At 37.6% G+C, this 21,049-nt stretch overlaps 1 protein-coding gene and 1 long non-coding RNA gene across 5 annotated transcripts in view; one reads left to right on the forward strand and one right to left on the reverse strand.

Moving 5' to 3' along the window:
• LOC106077008 (dixin-like) overlaps window positions 1-20,364 on the reverse strand; it is a 39,706-nt gene extending 19,342 nt beyond the window's left edge. For 3 of the 4 annotated variants that reach the window (XM_013237803.2, XM_013237804.2, XM_013237800.2), the window contains exons 1-5: window positions 20,311-20,364; window positions 9,508-9,738; window positions 3,400-3,529; window positions 1,476-1,601; window positions 74-204 (exon numbers count right to left, since the gene is read on the reverse strand). In XM_013237803.2, the coding sequence (XP_013093257.2) occupies window positions 74-204; window positions 1,476-1,601; window positions 3,400-3,529; window positions 9,508-9,603 (483 nt within the window). In that variant the 5' untranslated portion in view covers window positions 9,604-9,738; window positions 20,311-20,364. Of the gene's footprint in view, window positions 1-73; window positions 205-1,475; window positions 1,602-3,399; window positions 3,530-5,330; window positions 7,210-9,507; window positions 9,739-20,310 lie in introns of those variants that run through there. The other variant, XM_013237805.2, reaches the window with a different exon arrangement.
• On the forward strand, window positions 18,663-19,830 carry LOC129922782 (uncharacterized). The gene is made up of 2 exons (XR_008774642.1): window positions 18,663-18,946; window positions 19,239-19,830. It is a non-coding gene; the product is annotated as an uncharacterized LOC129922782 (long non-coding RNA).
• Window positions 20,365-21,049: the final 685 nt, after the last annotated feature.

Consider the following 21,049-nt stretch of genomic DNA (forward strand, 5'->3'; position numbering starts at 1 on the left):
TATCAGTGCTAATGGAGAGTCTATGAACATGTTGAAGCTAATTGTGCAGAACTAGAATGTTATTAAGGCTCACTTGTGCTATCCCAGCAATCCCTGTGTTTTGTTTATTCGCTTGCGATGAGTGTCTGACACTGTTAGGTTTGTAATGGGCAGCCAAAGCCAGGACTAGCCTCATTATAGCTTTAAGATTGCCTTCAACAATGTCTGCAAGAAACATGTTTAGTAAAGAGAAATTTAAAAATGCCTTAGTAGGTCATGAAATAATCTACAATAAAAAATAAAAAAAATAAATAAAAGTTGGCATCCATTTCCATTTTGAACATCTTGAAAACATGTTTTTTTATCTCCATATTTCTTAGTAATTTGGGCTGTAAGCTTTAAATGAATAAGACATTTATTTTTATATTTATACAGGTATTTATTTCGGAGTTACTGGATCAAAGTGGGTTTGGTGGCCACCTGGTGACTGGCTTCTGAACAGAGGGATCTTGGGTTCAAATCTCTCTGAAGGTTGGGTTTTTAAATTTTGGGATTTATAGGACACCCCAACCAGCCAACTCTGATGGCTATCTGACATTAGTAAAGTAAAGTATAGGTGCTTGGTCAATGTGTTGGCCACATGACACTCTCCTTAACTGTTGGCCTTAAAAACAGATGGCAAGGTTTGAAAACAGTAATTTTATAATTTTTTTTCTACTGGGAGAAGAAAATGAAAAACTTTTTAATACTAAAACGATTCAATGTTGAACAGATTTTTAGTATTACTAGGTCAGTGAAAAGGGAAATAGCTGTAACAATAATTAGAACCTTAATATGTTTAACATGAAAGAAATCACAATCAATTCATTTTGGAAGACTCCTTAACTAATTTCCATTTTTGATAGAATAATCAGAACCAAATGGTAACAATTAGTTAATTAAATAATACATAAAGATAAACAACTCAATTGTGAAAGATATTTGTTTTTTGGTTCTGTAAAAATAAGAAACTTTGGATAAGATAAAGGATATAAAAAATACAAAAAATCTTGAAAAAAGTTTTTCATTTTGCATTTAGATTTTTGTAACAATATTATTTTGAAACAGCTGCATGGATAAGTTCACAGGTGAAGAATAAAACTTGAGACTCATCTCATGGAGGATCTGAAACATGATGAAGCTGTGGCTCTGATTGACTTGTTGCAGAATGGCATAAACCATGACTTCCTATCAAGGGGTCTAGAGTATGAAAGTGGACCTCAGCTAATTTGTGTTTATTGAGCACCTAAAGGCAGCACGGAAACCTTCTTCAAGATACCCCTCCACCCCAAACGTCTAAAAAAGAGATTGGACCATAGTGCACTGAGCATGTTATAAGCATGAAAAATGTGCTACACAAAAGCAGTTTTTAAAAAATCCAAGTCATAGGTCAGTGACTAAAGCTACTCCCTCATTATTTTGCTGAATAAAACAATCTTGTTCTCTGCTGAGCATACCTCTAGTTGTGATATGATGCATTTTTATTTTGTGTGCAGACATGAACAGCAAAACTTTATCCACATTCTCCTTCATCTGAGAGTAGGTTGATGGTGCAGGGTGAGCTCCTTCAATCTCTTCATTAGCTGCAGGAAACATGGGACATGATTAGAATGATTGGAATAATTCGTGGTAGAAAGTAAACAAACATGTTTCTGTCTGAGGTTTTATCATTTAGAACTTTAAAAGTACTTTCTGTTATCATGTGATAGTAGCTTTTTATCCATTATGCAGGATATTTTTTTTACAAGCAACTTTAAAACATTGTCCTATTTGTTCAAACATTCACAGGATTCAAATCTCTAACAATTATGTTTTTATTTTAGTCTCCTAGTTCAAGTTTATGGTATGGAGCTTGGTGACTGAGAGATTGGTTTATGAACCGTAGGGTTCAGGACACCCCTGAACAGTGGCAAATATGACATATGAACCAAAGAACAGTAACTGATAATAATTTGGAAAGCAAAGGCAGCCATAGGAAAAGATGACTATAACATCATCTGAAATATGGATTACAAGGTCTGAAAGGGTTACTTTACATTGACTTTTTCAAGCCGACGGTATGCACTAATTGGAGCCCAAATGGCCTTGTTATGGAGTGTGTGTATGTGTTTATATGGTGATTGTGGAAAGAGGATAAAGATTGGTTGGGACTGATGCAACATAGTTGGCATTGTCATCACTTGGTATTAGTTAGGACAGACGACTCCAGAATGTAAGATTCAAAGGTTGTGTTATTGTAGTGAGTTTTTGTTAAAGAATATTATTACTTAAGTCTATTACAGTTATTTCATCTCATTTCAACTTGATTTTGTCTATATTATAAAACAAGTTCCATTTAGTTTTCTTCACAAAAGGAGGGTATTCAAGTTTTTTAAAAGTTTTATTAGTTTAGATACATTATGCCTACAATGGTTTAGTTGTCTACCAGCAGTTTGGTGCTACAAGTCAACGACCAGTAACAACAACCCTCAAAGTACATTTAAAGGATTGGTGAACAGGAAGTCTTTAAGTCAGTTCAAGGAATCCACAAATATTTTCTCATACATTAGTTGCATCTTACCCACAAACTGTCAAGACTGGTCAATACTGAGTTTTATTCAATGGACATGTGTTCATTTCATACTTGAGCTACATTAGTTACAAACTATTTTTTAAATATAATTTTGTTGTCATGTCTGCCAGTCTGCTCAAGTAAACAGGGTACATTTACACTGAACATAATTGTGAACAATTTCCTTAGAAAAACATATAATTGCAGTGTATGCAGTTGATTCTTGATAGTTACAGCACCAGGGTGTGTTAGATTGCTGAAAAATTTGGATTGCCAAAAAGGCGAACATGTGTGTCATAACACATGTGCAGCTGATGCATACATCACTGCCTTGCTAGATTATGAAGTGTTCAACAGATTTATGAAGAGTCAGACTATCAACAGTAATTAATTTTATTTGTGTGTGAATATGAGGGGATGAGTGAACATAACTAAAAAATAACTCAGCAAAATAGATAACTGTGTATTATCATTATCAGTGTCAGAGGTCAAATTCAATCATCAAACACCAACTAGTCATTAATTTTTGTTTCACAAAGCTAATTAAGCCTTGAAAGTCCATACAACCAGCTACAATAAATCTAAGTGTTAGTGAGAGCAGCCAAGACTAGCTTAATTAATCATTAGGCATTGCTGTGTGAAGAGTGTTATCAGGCACCATGGTTAAAATGAATACCTCCAAGTTTTTAGAAAAAAATTGTGTCAGTCAAAAGTAAGTACTCATAAGGAGCACCTAACCAATGAAATAAGATGGCACAAATACACACTGACACACAAAACATTCATCCTCTGAGTGTTAATGGTAAAAAAAATTGGCTTAAGTCACTGACCTATGACTTGGATTAAGTCAATCAGAGCCACACCATCTCTGACATCATTTCTGAGATCCTCTACAAGATGGGCTCCAGGCTTCTTCTTCAGCTGTGAGTTGACCCAAGCCACATAGGCTGTCAGCTGTTTCTGAAACAAAACAAGACAGGAAGTAGGACAAATAGTTGGGTAGCAAAAATACACATAGAATCATTATGTAGGTGAACCAAAAAACGTATTCACACAGATGAACCAATGAACAGTAACACAGATGAACTAAATAACAGTAACAGAACAACACATAACCAAAGAACTGTAACACAGAACTACAAAGTAACACAGATTCACACAGATGAACCAAAGAGTGGTAACAAAGATTCACAAAGATGAACCAAAGAACAGTAACACAGATGAACCAAAGAACAGTAACACAGATGAACCAAATAGCAGTAACACAGAACTACATAGATAAACCAAAGAACAGTGACACAGATCTACATAGTAACACAAATTCACACAAAGGAATCAAAGAGATGTAACAGATTCACATAGATGAACTAAAGAACAGTAACACATAGTTGAAAAAAGAACAGTGACACAGATGCACCAACGGTCAGCAACACAGAACTGCACAGATGAACCAAAGAACAATAACAGAACTACACAGATGAACCAAAGAACAGTAACAGAACTACACATGTAACTAGCTAACAAATGTACAAGTGTATATAAAAATAAAAGTTTACGCAAACAAATGTAGAAGTCATTTGTTAAACAATTTAAGTTGACAACAACCCCCCCCCCCTTTTCCATGTTAAGCCACTAAGACTTAACTGTCAGAACTTACTCTGAGTGCGGCCATTTGATTCCCCTAAGCCATAACAACAAACAGTTGCTGATTTGCTAAAAGTAACTCAATCTAGCTGGTACTAGCTAAAAGTAACTCAATCTAGGCTGGTACTATGAATGTGGTCCCTATCAACAAAATGTTCATAGAGCATCAGACAGTCAAATGAATACTTTTTAGAAGTTAGAAAACATCGTTGAGTTAAAGAGAAGAGACAGAAAACAAACACGTTTTTGAGATAGGATCTGGGTTCAAGTCCCGTCTGAGATTTACTAGTGTCTTGATTTTATACCAACAAATACCCCCCCCCTTTTCCTCCCTAACACAGACTTGGCCACAAACATCACATTGGGGGGAGGTGTGTCAATAACAACTTGTGGACAGCAGTACAGAAAAAAGGGGGGGGGGAATGAGAGAGATGTCCGAGGGTCTCCAGGCTAATCCACAAAGTTGCCATCACCAGTTTGTGTTGTCTGGCTTGAGAGTTGACTCACACACAAAGAGTGACTTGACCGGATGACGTTATTAGACAGAGCGTCCCGTGCGACCACACGCCGCCGTGCAGTGTCATTATTTCTCACTTAGACCAAAAATGACCTTGAAATGAATTGAAGTAAGGAACATAAAACACAGCTACGGTCTCAAACAGATCGCGACAAGTTTGTGTTGAGCATGTCAAATATATCTGCATGTATAAAGAACAAGGCGTGAATCTATTGGCCTACACCTATACATCAAAGGTGTCACACCTTCAAGGGTTATCCATTAAGAAAGTTAACTTGAAAAGCTATTTTAGTTTTTTTTTTTTTTCCTATGTCCATGAAATCTCTGTTTATGTGTGACTGTGTTTAATAAGAGAGAGAGAGAGAAATCTTTCAGTGATATAAGAATTTTATATATAACATCTAATTTTCTTTCACAATAGTATTTGTTGAGATGAGATTTGCGATATATGCACGCTTATATCAAACTACACGCGACCTATTGAACAACAATAAAAGAATGTAACTAATACACGCTTCGGGACTAAAGATACAATGTGTTCGAGCTGGCGAGATAAGACTTTACACTATAAACACTAAAGACAAAAATGAATCCAATTACCCGGAATATTCCATTGTATCTGATGTAGTACCTCGACCAGGCACTTGTCATTGTCAGCTAATCCATATCCAGATCCAGGAATATTAAATTTTAATCCAAAAAAGGAAAACTGACCGCTCACTAAACACCACGTGTCTAGTACGTATCACAGAGGCTCATCATTGTTATTATAGTCCAATACGACGACATTGGTCAGATCTCAATGCACACCACTAGTGGCTCTTCAAGCACACAACTGTCATCAAATGAACTCTTCTAGATAATGATTTGAATTAAAAACATGGTATTTTACACAGACCACTTTAGGAGAACTTTAATTAAAATCCTGGCGATAAACAGATTGCTCAGCATCAGATGTGGCGAAATAAGCAGGTCGCAACTGGGTCAGCATAGCCACGTAATCAAAACAGTACCTTGCTATTATCTTAACAGACGAACAAGAAGTGTTCTATAAGCCATCAGCCACACAGTGGTGTTAGAATGAAATAGTTGCATTGAGTAATCATCGCTAACCAATCCAAAGATAGAGATAGAGCCCCAAATGAAGTAGTTCCGTCATGAGTTTCCTAACGTCAACAAATAGAATGTAACTCTTCTTTGTAAAAACTTGGCAGACAATCTCAGTCAAGCAGAACTGCACACATGGCACGCCAATCATCAGCTAGATCCAGGTATGAATGTCTTGAGTCACACAATAATAAGCAAGGCAAGAATCTGTCAGACACACAGAGAGGCTAATTAAAGACGATGTCACCATCGTAGAGACTATTAGGCCTCGAGAAAACTTCATGCTACACGTCTCAGCCAGGTTGTGAGGAGGGGGGTGTATGTAGACTGGTACATCGAAGCGAACTATAATTTGATGTACCTAAAAGCATATCCTCTGTTCAGGTCATAAGGTGACATTGCAAACTATCAAACTGCCGCTTCAGTTGAATACCAGCTAATAAAATTATACAACAATTTACGTTTATTAGGATAGATGCAGGTTTCATTAGTCAAAGAATAAAACTAATTTACAATAGGAGAAAAAGAAAATAGAACTGCTATCTTGCAGGTTTCATTAGTCAAAGAATAAAAACTATAATTTATGATAGAAAAAAAAATAGACCAGAACTGCTATCTAAAATAACAACAAATAGAAAAGAATTGAAGTCCTTAAAAATTACGTTAAATCAGTTGAGCAAGTAGACCAGAAGACTGCAATAATTTGTCAAAAAGAACAGAACTGTAGGCTACAATAGCTGAGCCAATAGAACAGATCTCCATGTTAACATAACTCTCTATTTTAGCCGCATAAGATGAATGGGATCCTATTGTTTACTGAAAACAAAGGCTCGATACTCTTGCTGCTCAATTACACAATGAGGTGAAGTAAAACAATACCTTCATTTGTCTTTTAACCGGATGACACCTAGATCCAATTACCCTAAGTATGACACCTGTGTCTATGAGAGAATGACTCATACATTTACCACAAGTTTTCGGTTTGTCTTTAACGACTAGTAGAGTGATGGGATACTAACATAAAGCAGGCATTAGGCCTCCGACAGTAAACAGAACAAGAAAACAAGACTGCAAACATAAACCTAGAAGAAAGCCAGTACAGTATCTTCTTTAGTTTTAAAACACCAACCTATATAATTAATGACAAACTATTGCAGTGAATGAATAGATCAGCATTCATCACGACCTGTGAAAGACAAATGTGTACATCCCTAACTATAGATCTATAACCTCGCGGATAGACCGCGTAGATAGAAATGAAAACCTAGTAAGTATTGAGCACTACCATCAAATAGCAACAAAACACAAAGTCCAGTGTTTTATAAGAGTCACCATCTGCTCCAGGTACACACCCACGTGACCCACGGGGGGACACACTCACAGCATGCACGCGATGTCACGACATTAACTTACTCCCCCACCCCTACACACACACACACCAGGTGCGAGAGGTCACAAGGTGAGCAAGCTTTACCCAGTTGGTGTTTTATTTTAAACAATAGACTTCAATAGACAGATATCCTACAGGAACAGAGATCCCAGAAACAGAATGCACAACACTGTCCCACTGTCCAAAGATGTCGAGGATCACCTGACGCAGAAGTGCGTCCCAAGACACATGTTCAGGACACCGGTGAGTGTGACGGCGCATGTAACCATGGAACTGGAATGTCGATCGTTTGCTGGAAGCCAAGCGTGGCCCTGTGGGAGATCAATACTGACCTACTTCACATGACAAGCTTTGAAGACGATTCAAGCAAGTTTGCTTTAAATAATGCCCAGGGAAGGGATGCTCAACACGCGTGTAGACAAGAAGCATTCCCATATACGTTTTTTTTTTTAAATTTCAGCTGATTCAAATTATTGGGAAACACAAAATAATATAAAAAAAACGGGGTGGGGTGGCAGGAGTTTAGCATGTAACAGACTTATATGCACATTTTAAGAAATGCTCTTTGTTTGAAGTTAGCAAGTTCTCTGTTTAAAAAAAAAAAAAAAACTTTGTAAATTCTGACTAGAAAATACTTTGTAAGAAACTGATCAAGGTGTCTTCAGTTGCTTTTGATGATCGTGTGATAATCATCAGTCCCCTGACTTGCAATGTGGAGGTCATGTGACGGTTTGTGTAACCAAATCTCTCAACTCTTTCTGGTCAGTCCTTAGCAGAATATCAAAAGAGTGCCTGGCTTATTCTTGTCCAAAAAATATTTTTTTCTCATGCTCTTCCTATTGTACTGTGAAGGTTGACCTTTTACAATGTTGTCTTTAAAAATAGGTATACCTCCTTTTAACCAGCCAAAGTATTGACTTGTAAAAATACATCTTCATTTTCTTCTCGCAACATCTGACACACAGCTATTTTCTGTAGCATTTATTCTCTAAGGCTTGAGTTCTTCAGCGTCCAACTTTCACATCCATATAGCGGTACTTGTGTTTTGGAAAACACCAGAAACCTTCCAGTCCTAAACATTGAAAATACACTTTTAATTCACACCCAGCAACTGGCATCAGATCTAAGAGATCTAACCCTCCAACAAACATACAAGTGAAAAGGTAACAAAGAAAACAAAGAAGGAACAGGGAGAATATGGATGGGTCAGCGAAGCAAACATATCTCATATTTACATTAAGACTAGACCATTGTAATGTTTTATTCTTGTCTTATGCAAGATCTAGATCTAAAAACAAAAGTGCTCATGATAAAAATTCATATCATTAAGTTTTTTTTAAACCAAGCAAAATTCTGTGTAAAAAAAGAAAACGAAAAATTCCTCTCTGAGTTGTAATCTCTTTTTTTTGTCCTGGTACAAGTCAATGAAAACAATCCTTAAATTGGCACATTTTAATCTTCAGTTTTGGTCAACTAATTAGGATTTTCAGAACTATTTATCTTTCTGTTAAAAGTCAAATTGCCATGACCAGATCTTCCTAGTTGAGGATGCAGATAGGGCAGCCTTGTTTTTTTTTGTTCCCAAAATCTGATTTGTTTATGTTGTAAAATAAGTGTGATAGTTACAAATAAGCAAACTTATTTACTTTTGTCTCATTTATGTCCCAATTTTTGCAAGAGATCATATGAAATGGATTTATATTTGACAAGTGATTGCCTATATTTCTTAGCTAAAAAAAAATAGTTCTATTGAACAATGGTCGTAACTGGAGTAGGACAAATGAAAGAGCTTAATTGAAATTTAAATACAATTAATCTTTCTTATGAAAGACAATACAACAAAAATGGTTTAATGTGTCTCAGAAATAAAAACAAGAAAAATTATTTACAGCCTGGTAGCTCTGGTGGGGAACAAATAACACATAATGATAGTTGATTTTTTTTTCCCTAGTTAGTGTACAGCAATTAAAGAGGCACCATTTGGACCACTAACATTCCAAGATTGCTTACCAGAGTAAAATTTTAGTCACCTCGGCAACCAAATCCATTGAAAATATTAATATGTCAGTGATTAATTGTTATGAAAATAAATAAAACATGATAATAAGGAGTTTCCTGAAATATTAAATTCTTGTATGTATAAATGTTTACAAAAGAAGAAAAGAAATAAAAACAATTTTATGATGGTGACCTATATATAAGAAAAATTGCTTTCCCAATCACCAAATAGTCATTTCTTGCAAAGTACATTTTATCTTCATGGTAATATCAAATTCCTACCTGCCATTCCACTAATATTTGTGCATCTTCACAGGCTCTTGCTGGTGAGCCAGAAGGGTAGCGAGACTTTCTTGCATTTTTAACACTAGGCAACATAGTTGGGATTGGTTTGGTACTCTTGTCACTTCCAGTAGATTATCACTTCAATGTATTTACTTGCTTACAAGGTGCTTCACATTTTGAGGTAACAGAAACCACTTACTTTTCAACTGGAATAATTCAGAGTTTATGCTGCAACAAAATTAATTTTAGCTGTCAAAGTTTATGTGAAAATGCCATTTTAAACAACTTAAAAAAAATAAAAAAAATATATATAAAATTATAAATATATATTATCTATATTTGATAAGATTTTCAAAAGCAGGTATAAATTTTCCCTAGATTTAGGCTTTTCCCATTTAATACAGGAATTCATTCTTACCACTATATTATACTATAGTATTAGTCAATTAGAGAATTTAGTATCATTTTTTCAAAAAATTTAAAAAAAATTCTTAAAGGTGGGTTTTGTTGTTTTTGGACTAGTGTGGTATTTGTGAGCTACTTAAAGCTATGCCACTGGAATAGGCAAAAGCTGCAGAAAGAATGGCAGGTTGACTGTTTATCTTCATTGCTCGGCTAAATTTAATTTCAATCATTTTACTTTCTCAAACTAAAAAAAACACAAAAAACATAATTATTTATGAATATTTAAAAAGCAATATCTTTGTAATATTTTTCATTTGTTTTTAAAAACTAAATATATGTGTTTCATATTTAAAAAAAAAAAGCAATCAAGGTATTTAAAATAAACTTGCAATAAATTAAAATCTCTTACAGAAATCTCTTTACATTTGAAAAGTTTCATACTGTTTGTCTAATATTTTTCGGGAGGAAAACTTACAGCTTAGTTTAGCAACCAAAAAAAAAAAAATGAGAAGGTTTTAATCCTGTATCTTTTAAAAGGGGTAGTGTTACTAGAACTAACCTAACTTTTTTATTATATAACCTAACATATTTTATTTTATAGGAAAATGAATTAACTAGAAAAGTGTAATAAATAAAATAAATTATTTAAGAAAATATTTCTTTCAATAAGCTTAAACTGAGTACGGAAATACAATATATGATTTTAAACAAAATCATAAAAAAATGGATATATACTGAAAGATGTAACCTTAAAATTCTATATTTAATACATAAATATATTGAAAAATCACAAACCTAAACACTATTTGTCACTTCAACTTTAATAAAAGATGAAAAAATGCACTAAAAATGTTATTATTTAAATATTTTGGTTCCGTGACATTGTGACAAGTCAAAAACTCGCTGTCAGAGTCACTCTAAATTATCACAGCATTAATTTTTTTTTTTCATTATTTATTTATTTTATTTTAATTATTTCCCCATCCTACCCCTAAATTATTCACCCGCCACACCTTTCCGCTCCAGGCTAGACTTAGTTGACCACATTGGAGATAGTTAAGGCGCGTCCTTTCATTTATCTTCCCTTGACCGGGGCAAAGATACACACAGACTCCTTGATCTTATCGCAGGATGTCTGACAGCCGCAGTGGACACCACATTGTGTGGAATGCAAGTCACTCCTCCCCCCCCCTTTCTCCTATGTCTCTCTTTGATCTAGGAGACCACGAGGACAAACACGCCCATTGACCTCCCAATGTGCGAATCCCATCTCTTGTCGGACTTCACCCACGTGTAAGACAATTCGAAGCCTAGGACATTTCCTGTTTCCGCCCACATTTTCCAAGCCTTTGTATATAAGGTAAATTAAATCAAGTCAGAGTCTCTTTCATTTCTCATTCGAGCTGAGCTATCAAGTCTGGACTGCTTCATTTATTCTCCCTCCTAGAGGAATACCTGGTGGTAAGCCGAACTTAATCACAAGTTCCATCTTAATTACTTTTGTGCTGTTTCCACTGGATATTATCATGTGTAGTTTATTATTTCATTTATATTTAATTAGTGCATTGTGTATTTCTCACTGTCGTAAGTAGAAAACATGAACATGGCTAATGTATATTTTATGTATTGCATTAATCTATTAATGCTACGTTGCTCAATTGATCATTGATGCAACCATGTACATTTTGTGCACCTTATTTTATTTCCTTTATCTCGGTTGACAGCCTTGATAATTCTACTATCGCACTAATACTGCGCTTAGAAAGGAGATATGAGTTATCTCCCCTGTATTGAATTATCTCCCCTGTAGCCATTTCACTCTAACGAGAGTTGCGCCTCTTGAACGGACACCCTCTCCATTCAAGCACGCTCCATTGTTCTCGACCTACGGTCATATGTAAACAAACCGTCTTGGTCGCCGACCACCGCCCAATTCACCCCCCCCCCTTTTCTTTCTCTATCCACCTGTGTTGTTTATTTGAGATTATTATTTCCCCTTATATGTACATTTTATATTATTATTTCCCCTTCTATGTACATTTTCATATTGCTACTATCAGCCATCTATTTTCCAAATCCCATTTGTCATCATCTCCCCTTTTGTGCTCAAAAGCAATTTCACCAATCTGACGAATGCACCTCAGTCGAGGGCATCGCTAAGATGCATAAGAGACATGTCCTAACTTGTCTTTATTTATTCGCAGCCTCCCTCAGGTGTCTGCCTATTTGTTTGATATCAAGAATCACCTACTATCTTTGTGCTTAGTGCTATTCAGCACTGCACTAGCTCACTGACCCGCCTCTGTATGTGCTTAGTGCTATTCAGCACTGCCTTTGCCTACTGAGATCTACTCAACTCTATTACTTGGCGCTATCGGCATTGCCCGCCTATTCGACAGCCCACCTGCCGAGCTATTAGGTGCGACGTCCCTATAGATTCAGATCTGTGCGAGACGTCATAGCTACGCCAACCCTCTGCAACTCACTGGACATACCCTGTTCACTACGCTGCCCAGGCAGATCCGCTCTGCCCGCAGTACACTTGTGCCCACGGTAGCCGGCCACCCGCCCTACTGTGCCCACTACAGATACTAGATTTTGGGGATTGAGACTCCACAAGAACTATATCACCGGCGTCCCTCTACCCGCTAGAGCGCCACCTCCAGCTGCAGAACCTCAAGCCAGGACACAGACAGCTGCGACATCAACAGGAAAACCAGCTAAGTCAGAGGACAAAGTGACATACTCTCTTATTAGGTGCAAGAGTGATGATTAAACATAGTATTCACTAGAGATAGTTGCAAACCCTCCCCCTTTTTATTCTTATATGTATATTTATGTAAATAAATATTCTTTTATTTTAACTTTTGTATCTATCTTTCATTGCTTGTCTCGTTGCGTGCCTGCTCCCGATTCATATGCTGATAGGTTGGTGTGTGATAGCTTTAAAAATAATCATCCCCTAGACATTAAACGCGCCAAACACACGTCACATTTCCCCACCTGTCACAGACATATACTAAAAAGTGGAACAACTTATATGATATTGTCATTTTAAAAAAAAAGTCATGGTCTTGCATCCAATTTACAACCAATCATTCTTACATGCGAAAAAAAAAAACGAAGAGAGAAATACAAAGTTTTATAATGATAGTGAAACAAATATATATTGTATTTCAAGTTACTTGCTGAGAGTAACACCGCACTTAAAGGGTTAAGGATATATTTATCCTCTAATCTTAAAAACACTAAAAAAGAGACTTTTTTTGCAATCAACTTTGTAAGAAATTTTAATTTATTGCAAAACAAATGTGTATCATCAAAGTTTAAATCATCTGTCAAAAATATCAGTATTTTCAAGTTTTAAGGCTATAAAAAGATTTATTTATATTCCCTTTTTTAAAATTAGTATATTGTTAAGGAGAAGTCTAATTTTTAGAATATATTTATAATATAAATTATATTAATAATTAATTTACATATTTTTATTATGGTTAAATATTTAATTAAATTATGATTATCTACTTTCTTATTAAAGTATTATACATTAGACTCATTATTTTACTAGATCTAAATAACATATTGTTACGTATTTCTGAATCTTCTGGCTAGATGTACTAGTAGGCACACAAATAAAAACACTGCAAAGAACTTGACGACTAAACTTTCAGTTTCATATAACTTTAATGACTATTAACTCTAACAATTCGTTACTGTAACATGTAGCGTAGAAGACTGTACAATATCTGTCAGTTTACAGTTAGCTATACTTCGTTGCAATTCATCTCTTCACTTCGTTGCAATTCATCTCTTCTTAACTTTCCTCGAGCCGTATTCCACAGAACAGACCAACGACACACTTCCCAGTGTCGCTCCAGGTCTCCCAAAGCTGAACCAAGTCGTACTCAAGTCTACCGAATCAGAGCCGCACACGTCTTACATCGACTGTATCGACTGTAACGGCTCAAGTCCACTGTAGTTCGCTGTATAGACTTTAACGACAGTAGTCCACTCCAGTTAACTCTACCCTAGTTAACTTGCATCGAGTCGTACACATTTCTCTTCCACAGAGCCGCACACGTCTTACATAGTCTGTATCGACTGTAACGGCTCACTCACGACTCCATACGACTGACTTTCACATTAACTCTCTGGCTTATATAGAGTCCCTAATCGCTTGTCCAAAGTTGCACAAACACGGCTAGTATCCTCTGAAATAACACGTGAGGAAACGTCACATCCTGTCTCTATTTATACACGTAGATTCCAGAAAACACTCGATGCAGTGTCATCAAGTCGGGGTCACACGTAGTGACCTTTATCTGTCACTGTTCATTAGTAACTGTCCCCCTACTTAGATCTGTTCGTCCCCTGGAACAACACGTGTGGACACGTCACATCCTGTCTCTATTTATACACGTAGATTCCAGGGAACACTAGTTGCTGTGTCATCTCGCCGGGGTCATACGTTGACCTCTACCTATCACTGTTCATTTGTAACAATATTGTTATAACCCTATTGGCGACACAATAGGGTTAACTGTGTATGATTAGCTGATACATGTGACACAGGCCAGTAATACAGTTTAGCATGCTATGTCGATGGACAAGGGCCAGTACTAGTATGAACTTTGCATGTGAATATAACCTGTGTTATGGTCATGTGATCAGAAACCTTCGTGGACCTGAGACAGAGTGCGTAAGGCAGTGCAGTTCAAGATAGGACAGCGAGGAAACCGGGACTGTTAGTCGGCCATGAAGTCGGTCCTGGTGGAGTCCTTGTCTGAAACGCATGAGTCCAGGAAGAGATGAGACAGTAGAATTTAGTATGGTGATGTACACTGTAGCATTTGTAGTAGTTTAATGTGTTGCCATTGGTTTCATATTGGCTGTTTTATTTACTAATTATTAAAGTACCAGATTATTAGGAACTCTTGTTGTCAAGTTCTTGTGTTAGACGTGTTGTATGTTGAGCAGTGTTTACAGAAGTGCTGATTAGGAGAGAGAGAGAGAATTGTAACAATATTGTTACGAATCTCACTATCCAGGCTCTCTGCAAACTGCACCATACACCACCAACTTAAAGAACTTGACAAGTCAGGGCTCCAAGATACGTAAAGGTTTAATGTCCATAAATAACAGCCAATACTGTACAATTAGCAGCACGTAGAACAGTACAAATAGCTCTGCGATAACAAATATCTCTCCGCCGTATCAAGTCTTGCACTGGCCTCTCCGTCTCGTTCCGGGCTTGCACTGGGTTCAACAGTTCGGGACTGACTTCACACACTTGGGCTCGTTGTGTCGGACTCGATCACAGACCAAGATCAAGACGCCGTTCGTCTCAACTGTACTTGACAGTACTCCGCACTGAACCGCCGTAATGCTCTGTACAGAACCACACCGTTGAACTGTGCTGTAGTCGACCGTGCTCTGAACTCCTGTCGTGAACCCGCTTTCTAAACCGTCTTGACTGCGTCGCCTCTGCTCTTATATAGGGTCCCTACTGGCCTTCTCGAACCGGACAGAACGCCGCTCAACGTTTCTAGGTGGTCAGATGACTACAACTCTCGTGACGCTCCTGAGCTCTTGTTCACGACGGCGATCTTTCCCGAACTGTCCTGTTGACACTCGACTCGGCTGACCGTCGTAGCTCGTCACGGTTGACCACTCGTCTAGCGCTGGCCTGGGGCGATTTGCGTCGGCTGACTACACACACATCACTACCCCTCTCTGTGCCACCACCAAGATTATAACACTGCCCCCTTCTTAGATCTGTCCGTCCCGGACAGAATCAACATCATGGCATTGGCTGTGAGGTTTCATCACTGTAGGTGGGGGTCGATCGGTGGCAGTTGGCTTGCCCCTTGAGCTTGATGGAGCCATCCATGTTGCAGTCTGCTTCCTTCTTCTCCTCCAGTTGGCCTTCAACTGTTTGCCTCGACGTCATGCTTTAATCGCCACCCACGTCAAATTTAGTAAACGTTTTCTTCTTTTCCTCCAGTTAGCCTTCATCTGGTTGTATCGACCTCGTGATCGCATGGTCATCCATATTGCACTCAGCAAAAGTCGCCTTCTTCTTCTTCTCCGCCAGTTGGTCTTCGTGTGGTTGCAGTGATATCGAGGTTGCATCGTCATCCATCTTGCATTCAACAAAAGTAGTCTTCTTCTTCTCCACCAGTTGGTCTTCATGTGGCTGCAGTGATGTCGTGGTCGCGTCGCTCTCTTGTCGTTCGGTATTGAGTGCAGCCGTTTGGCACATGGAGAGGTATAGGATGTAAGGGCTGGGGATACCAAGATTGTTGGCAAAAGAGGTGGCTTCATAGGGCTTTGCGAAGAAGGACTGGGATGGGCTTCAAATCCACAGGACAGGAAATTGTGGGACATTTCATCATTTTCAGCCTTGTCTGGAGGGCATGCTCGTGGGGCAGGTTGGCAACACTCCTCGTGCAAAGGTCCCTCGTCTTCGGCTTCAGGCTCCATTCGGCTTTCCTCACCACCATCACGACCTCTCTCTCTCGTCTCAGTATCGGGCCCATCACTTGTTGGTTTCAGACCTTGTCGATGACTTTCGTCTTTCAAATGTCCATCAATGTCAACGTCAGACTGCCTTGGATTCTCTTTACCACCATCAGGACTTTCCTCTCCAGTCTTGGCAGCTGGACCAACATCTGTTAGGTTCGGACCTGGCTGGTATCTCTCGACTTGCATATGTCTCTCAACGGCTTCGTCAGGTTTCAATGGGTCCTCATTATCACCACCAGGGCTTCTCTCGCTGAGCTTAGCATCTGGACGAACGTCTGTAGGGTCCAAGCCTCGCTGGTAGCTTTCATCATGTAAACGTCCCTCAGCAACAGGCTTGTAGGCAGAATCAGCAATCTCTTGATCTGTTTTGCTGTTTGAGGTGCTCATATCAGGTAAAGCTTCAGCACAAGATTCGTTCGAACTATGGGCAGCTTCCATTGTCTCTTCATCTGTCTCTTTCGGCTCCACAGGTCTGTACTCCCTGTTTTCAGATTGACAGGCAGCACCACATTCATCAGCATTGCCGTTGTCACTGCATATTTCTTCAAAGCTTTGTTCATTGTTTAACGATGGCGTAGCTCCTTTATCTTTCATGTCTCCTAGGTCGTACGGGGTTACTTCCAACACGTCCATCGTCTTCACCATGGGGCTCGTGATTTCCTTCACCGAAATATACATCTTTTCAAGCTTGGTACAGGTCTCTTCGTTGGACTTCTTCCATGTCGTATTCATAGCCCGCAACTCTTCCTTCCATTCATCTAGCTGTTTGTGCAAGAGCTCTCCTAAAGTTGGTTTAATTTCAAACAGATATGTGTCCGGATCTTCCCCTTCTTCCACAATGTCTTCTCGGAGGCGTGCTTGTAAGGTTTCCTTCTTTCCGCCATTCTTCAGCCCTCTTTCACACAGTTCTCGCCTCAGTTCTATAAATTCAAGTTCGTACAGCAGTTTCAGACGAGCCATAGTAGATCCGATCCAATCCGATTCCGATCCCACTTCTGACACCAGTTGTTACGAATCTCACTATCCAGGCTCTCTGCAAACTGCACCATACACCACCAACTTAAAGAACTTGACAAGTCAGGGCTCCAAGATACGTAAAGGTTTAATGTCCATAAATAACAGCCAATACTGTACAATTGGCAGCACGTAGAACAGTACAAATATCTCTCCGCCGTATCAAGTCTTGCAGTGGCCTCTCCGTCTCGTTCCGGGCTTGCACTGGGTTCAACAGTTCGGGACTGACTTCACACACTTGGGCTCGTTGTGTCGGACTCGATCACAGACCAAGATCAAGACGCCGTTCGTCTCAACTGTACTTGACAGTACTCCGCACTGAACCGTCGTAATGCTCTGTACAGAACCACACCGTTGAACTGTGCTGTAGTCGACCGTGCTCTGAACTCCTGTCGTGAACCCGCTTTCTGAACCGTCTTGACTGCGTCGCCTCCGCTCTTATATAGGGTCCCTACTGGCCTTCTCGAACCGGACAGAACGCCGCTCGACGTTTCTAGGTGGTCAGATGACTACAACTCTCGTGACGCTCCTGAGCTCTTGTTCACGACGGCGATCTTTCCCGAACTGTCCTGTTGACACTCGACTCGGCTGACCATCGTAGCTCGTCACGGTTGACCGCTCGTCTAGCGCTGGCCTGGGGCGATTTGCGTCGGCTGACTACACACACATCACTACCCCTCTCTGTGCCACCACCAAGTTTATAACAATATATTATAAATATCTAGATCTAGAATCTATATTGTTTTGTAACAATAGTTACGCCGAGGTGGTCAATTGTAGTCAAACTGAAATTCCATTTGATTGAACCAATAAAAATTATCTTACCTAATATTAATTTAATAATGAGTAATAGTCTAGGTTTACTCTACTCTAGAATATTCGGAAAGATAGTAGATTGATATTGATAATCTAAATCTAGATAAGTTCTAGAATAATCTAGATCTGTAGATCTACGATCTATATAATTATAGATCTAGATTTCAATTGTAGATTATTTAATTTACTACTAGAGTAATTAGAGTTGACTAGAGTCTAGAAGAAGCCTAGATGCCTAGATCATATGATGGCAGATCTAATCAAGACTTCTAGTCACTCTGTACAAACTAGAATAGACTATTAGGATCTAGAATCTAGACTTTAATCTAGATCTAGAAGTACATCTATTAAATTTTAAATCTATACGAAGCTGTCCATCCATAGGGCAGAGATGGAGTGTGCGTGTGGAGGTGTGTAATTTGCATTATTAGGTACTTTGACATCCCTACTCCACTGACCTATAAACAGCTAGACTAGCTGCTATATAGTTTTGAAACACCATGGCTAGACTTCCAAAACCATGGTGTTAGTTGATTGATTGTTGTTTTTACATTTGCTTCATGTTTTAAAAACCCTCATGCTAATCTTAAAGGAGGATTCCTAAGTTTTTCAATGATACCACATTGTCAACAAATGAAAGTCGTATTTATTTAGAAAATTTACAGTAAAGTCATAGGTAAGAATGATTTTGCATTTAATATAATTTTTAAGCAAGCTTGGAATTTTTTTATTAAATTTAGACCTAGATTTATGCTTAAAGTTTGTTATTCCATTATTTTTTAATGAAATTTTGTCCTCCAAAATTAAAAAAACGTCCCCCAACATGCTATAAATGATGCCAAATTAGGCTATTTTTCGAAATGGGTACGTGGAAAAATTATAACTACCATAACAATCTATGACTATAGTATCACAATCAATATTTTTATTATAGAGTAGTGTTAGAAATATTTTTTTTCTATATTTAGGTACACAAAATATAAAAGGAAATCAGCTAATTAAGGCAAGTTTGGGTCCATCCTGACGATGTTAAATGAAGTCACTCCATGATGCAGCGACATGTGGCGCCAGACATTAGTAATTCTTGTGGATAATATGAAGTATAAATGATTTATGCATTGTTTAACAGCTTATCTTTGATCAACCTAGTGGAGAGAATGCTATCAAGGTGTTGTTTTACATTATATTTATAAATATTATAAAGCTGAGGAATTTTCTACCAAACGGCATTCTAGAAAAAGGATCGAAGTCAATTTTCAAACTATTGGATTAGCTGTGAATGAATGTTAGCTACATGTGAGATGAAACATTCAAATTCAAAATCATATAATGGGGTAGCTGTGTTCCAAATTTCAAGCTTTTATCTATTATGGTTATAAAGTTATGATGAGATAAAGACGAAAATTCATTTTTTCGATCACAGCTTTTTGGACATTTTCTATAGTCCATTTTTCTACACATAAAACGGCATAACTTTGCTCCTATATAACATAGAAAGATAAATGTGGTATCATTGTAACCCTCTCAGCAAGCTCTACATAACTAAATAGCTTCTGTTCATATATATTTATTTTGAATTTTTTGTCAAAGTACCTAGCATTATTTTACTAGATCTACAATGCAATATTTGAATATTTAATTAAATATCCCTGATTCAGTGTGATTGGCATAATATGTTGAAACATTTTGTCATTTTTGTACTTAACTTCTTATTAAATATTGTTCTTGTTGAACAATTGTTGATTATTGGCAATACTATTCAAGGCAAAACTACTGTAATACTAGATCTAGTAGATATAATAATATATATTTATATTAGACTTAATTAGACAACTTGAACTTAGACTTTTACTTTAAGTTTAACTTTATTTAAATATTATAATATTTAGACTAGATTAATTTTAAATTTATTATGCTGACTGAGTTAAAAAGTCATTTTTTTTTATCGCGTTAAAAGTGGTTATCAATTTGTTAATAAAGTTGTAAATTACTCCTTTATTTACAAAGCAAAGTGAAACATAAATGAAATGAAAACCTTACACAAACAACTAATTATTATTGTATCGTCCATATTGTAAATATATTAGAGAGTAAAATCAAATGTAACTTAAAGAGAGAAGAGCAGACTAAATTTATGAAAGCGCAGCCAAACTAGTAAATTTTAATTTCTTTGTAAGCTTACATATGACAGACCTATATATATTACATAAAGCAACTCGCTTCCGTGCCGACATTTATGGTGTGCATCAGAGCACAGTTCAACATGAGTAGAAAAAGACATGTTGATTCTATAGGAAGGACTGTTGTAGATCCGGCTGAAGGGATCTGCGGGTTATGGAAGTCTGAACTGTCTTTGGCTAAGTGCCATCCTGCGTGATACCAGTGAACTGTTTGGAGGACCTGGAGCAACAATGGGAAGTGTGTCAGTGGTCGGTTCTAGTGTTAAGTAGGACTTGTAGAACGACATTACTCCCTGTGACTTGATACTTAAGCTGAAGTCCATGTCAAACTATTTGTTTAAAGCTGTAAGTAAATACATCGTCTATTATTACATTCTTCCTTTCGTTGAGTCCTTAAAATTTTTGCCTTAGATTTACTACAATAGGCCTGTATTAATACCCCCAGATGTTAATAGCAGCAACAGACTAGAAAACACGAAAAAAAAAACCTTAACAGATAAAATAAACTCGTAATTTCATTGTATCAGGGTCGGCCTTAGGCGGCATAGGCAAACGTACTAGGCAGCCGTCAGAACACGTGAAGTTGACACCGTCAGCTC

This window comes from Biomphalaria glabrata, chromosome 14, assembly GCF_947242115.1.
Source record: "Biomphalaria glabrata chromosome 14, xgBioGlab47.1, whole genome shotgun sequence".
Taxonomy (NCBI): domain Eukaryota; kingdom Metazoa; phylum Mollusca; class Gastropoda; family Planorbidae; genus Biomphalaria; species Biomphalaria glabrata.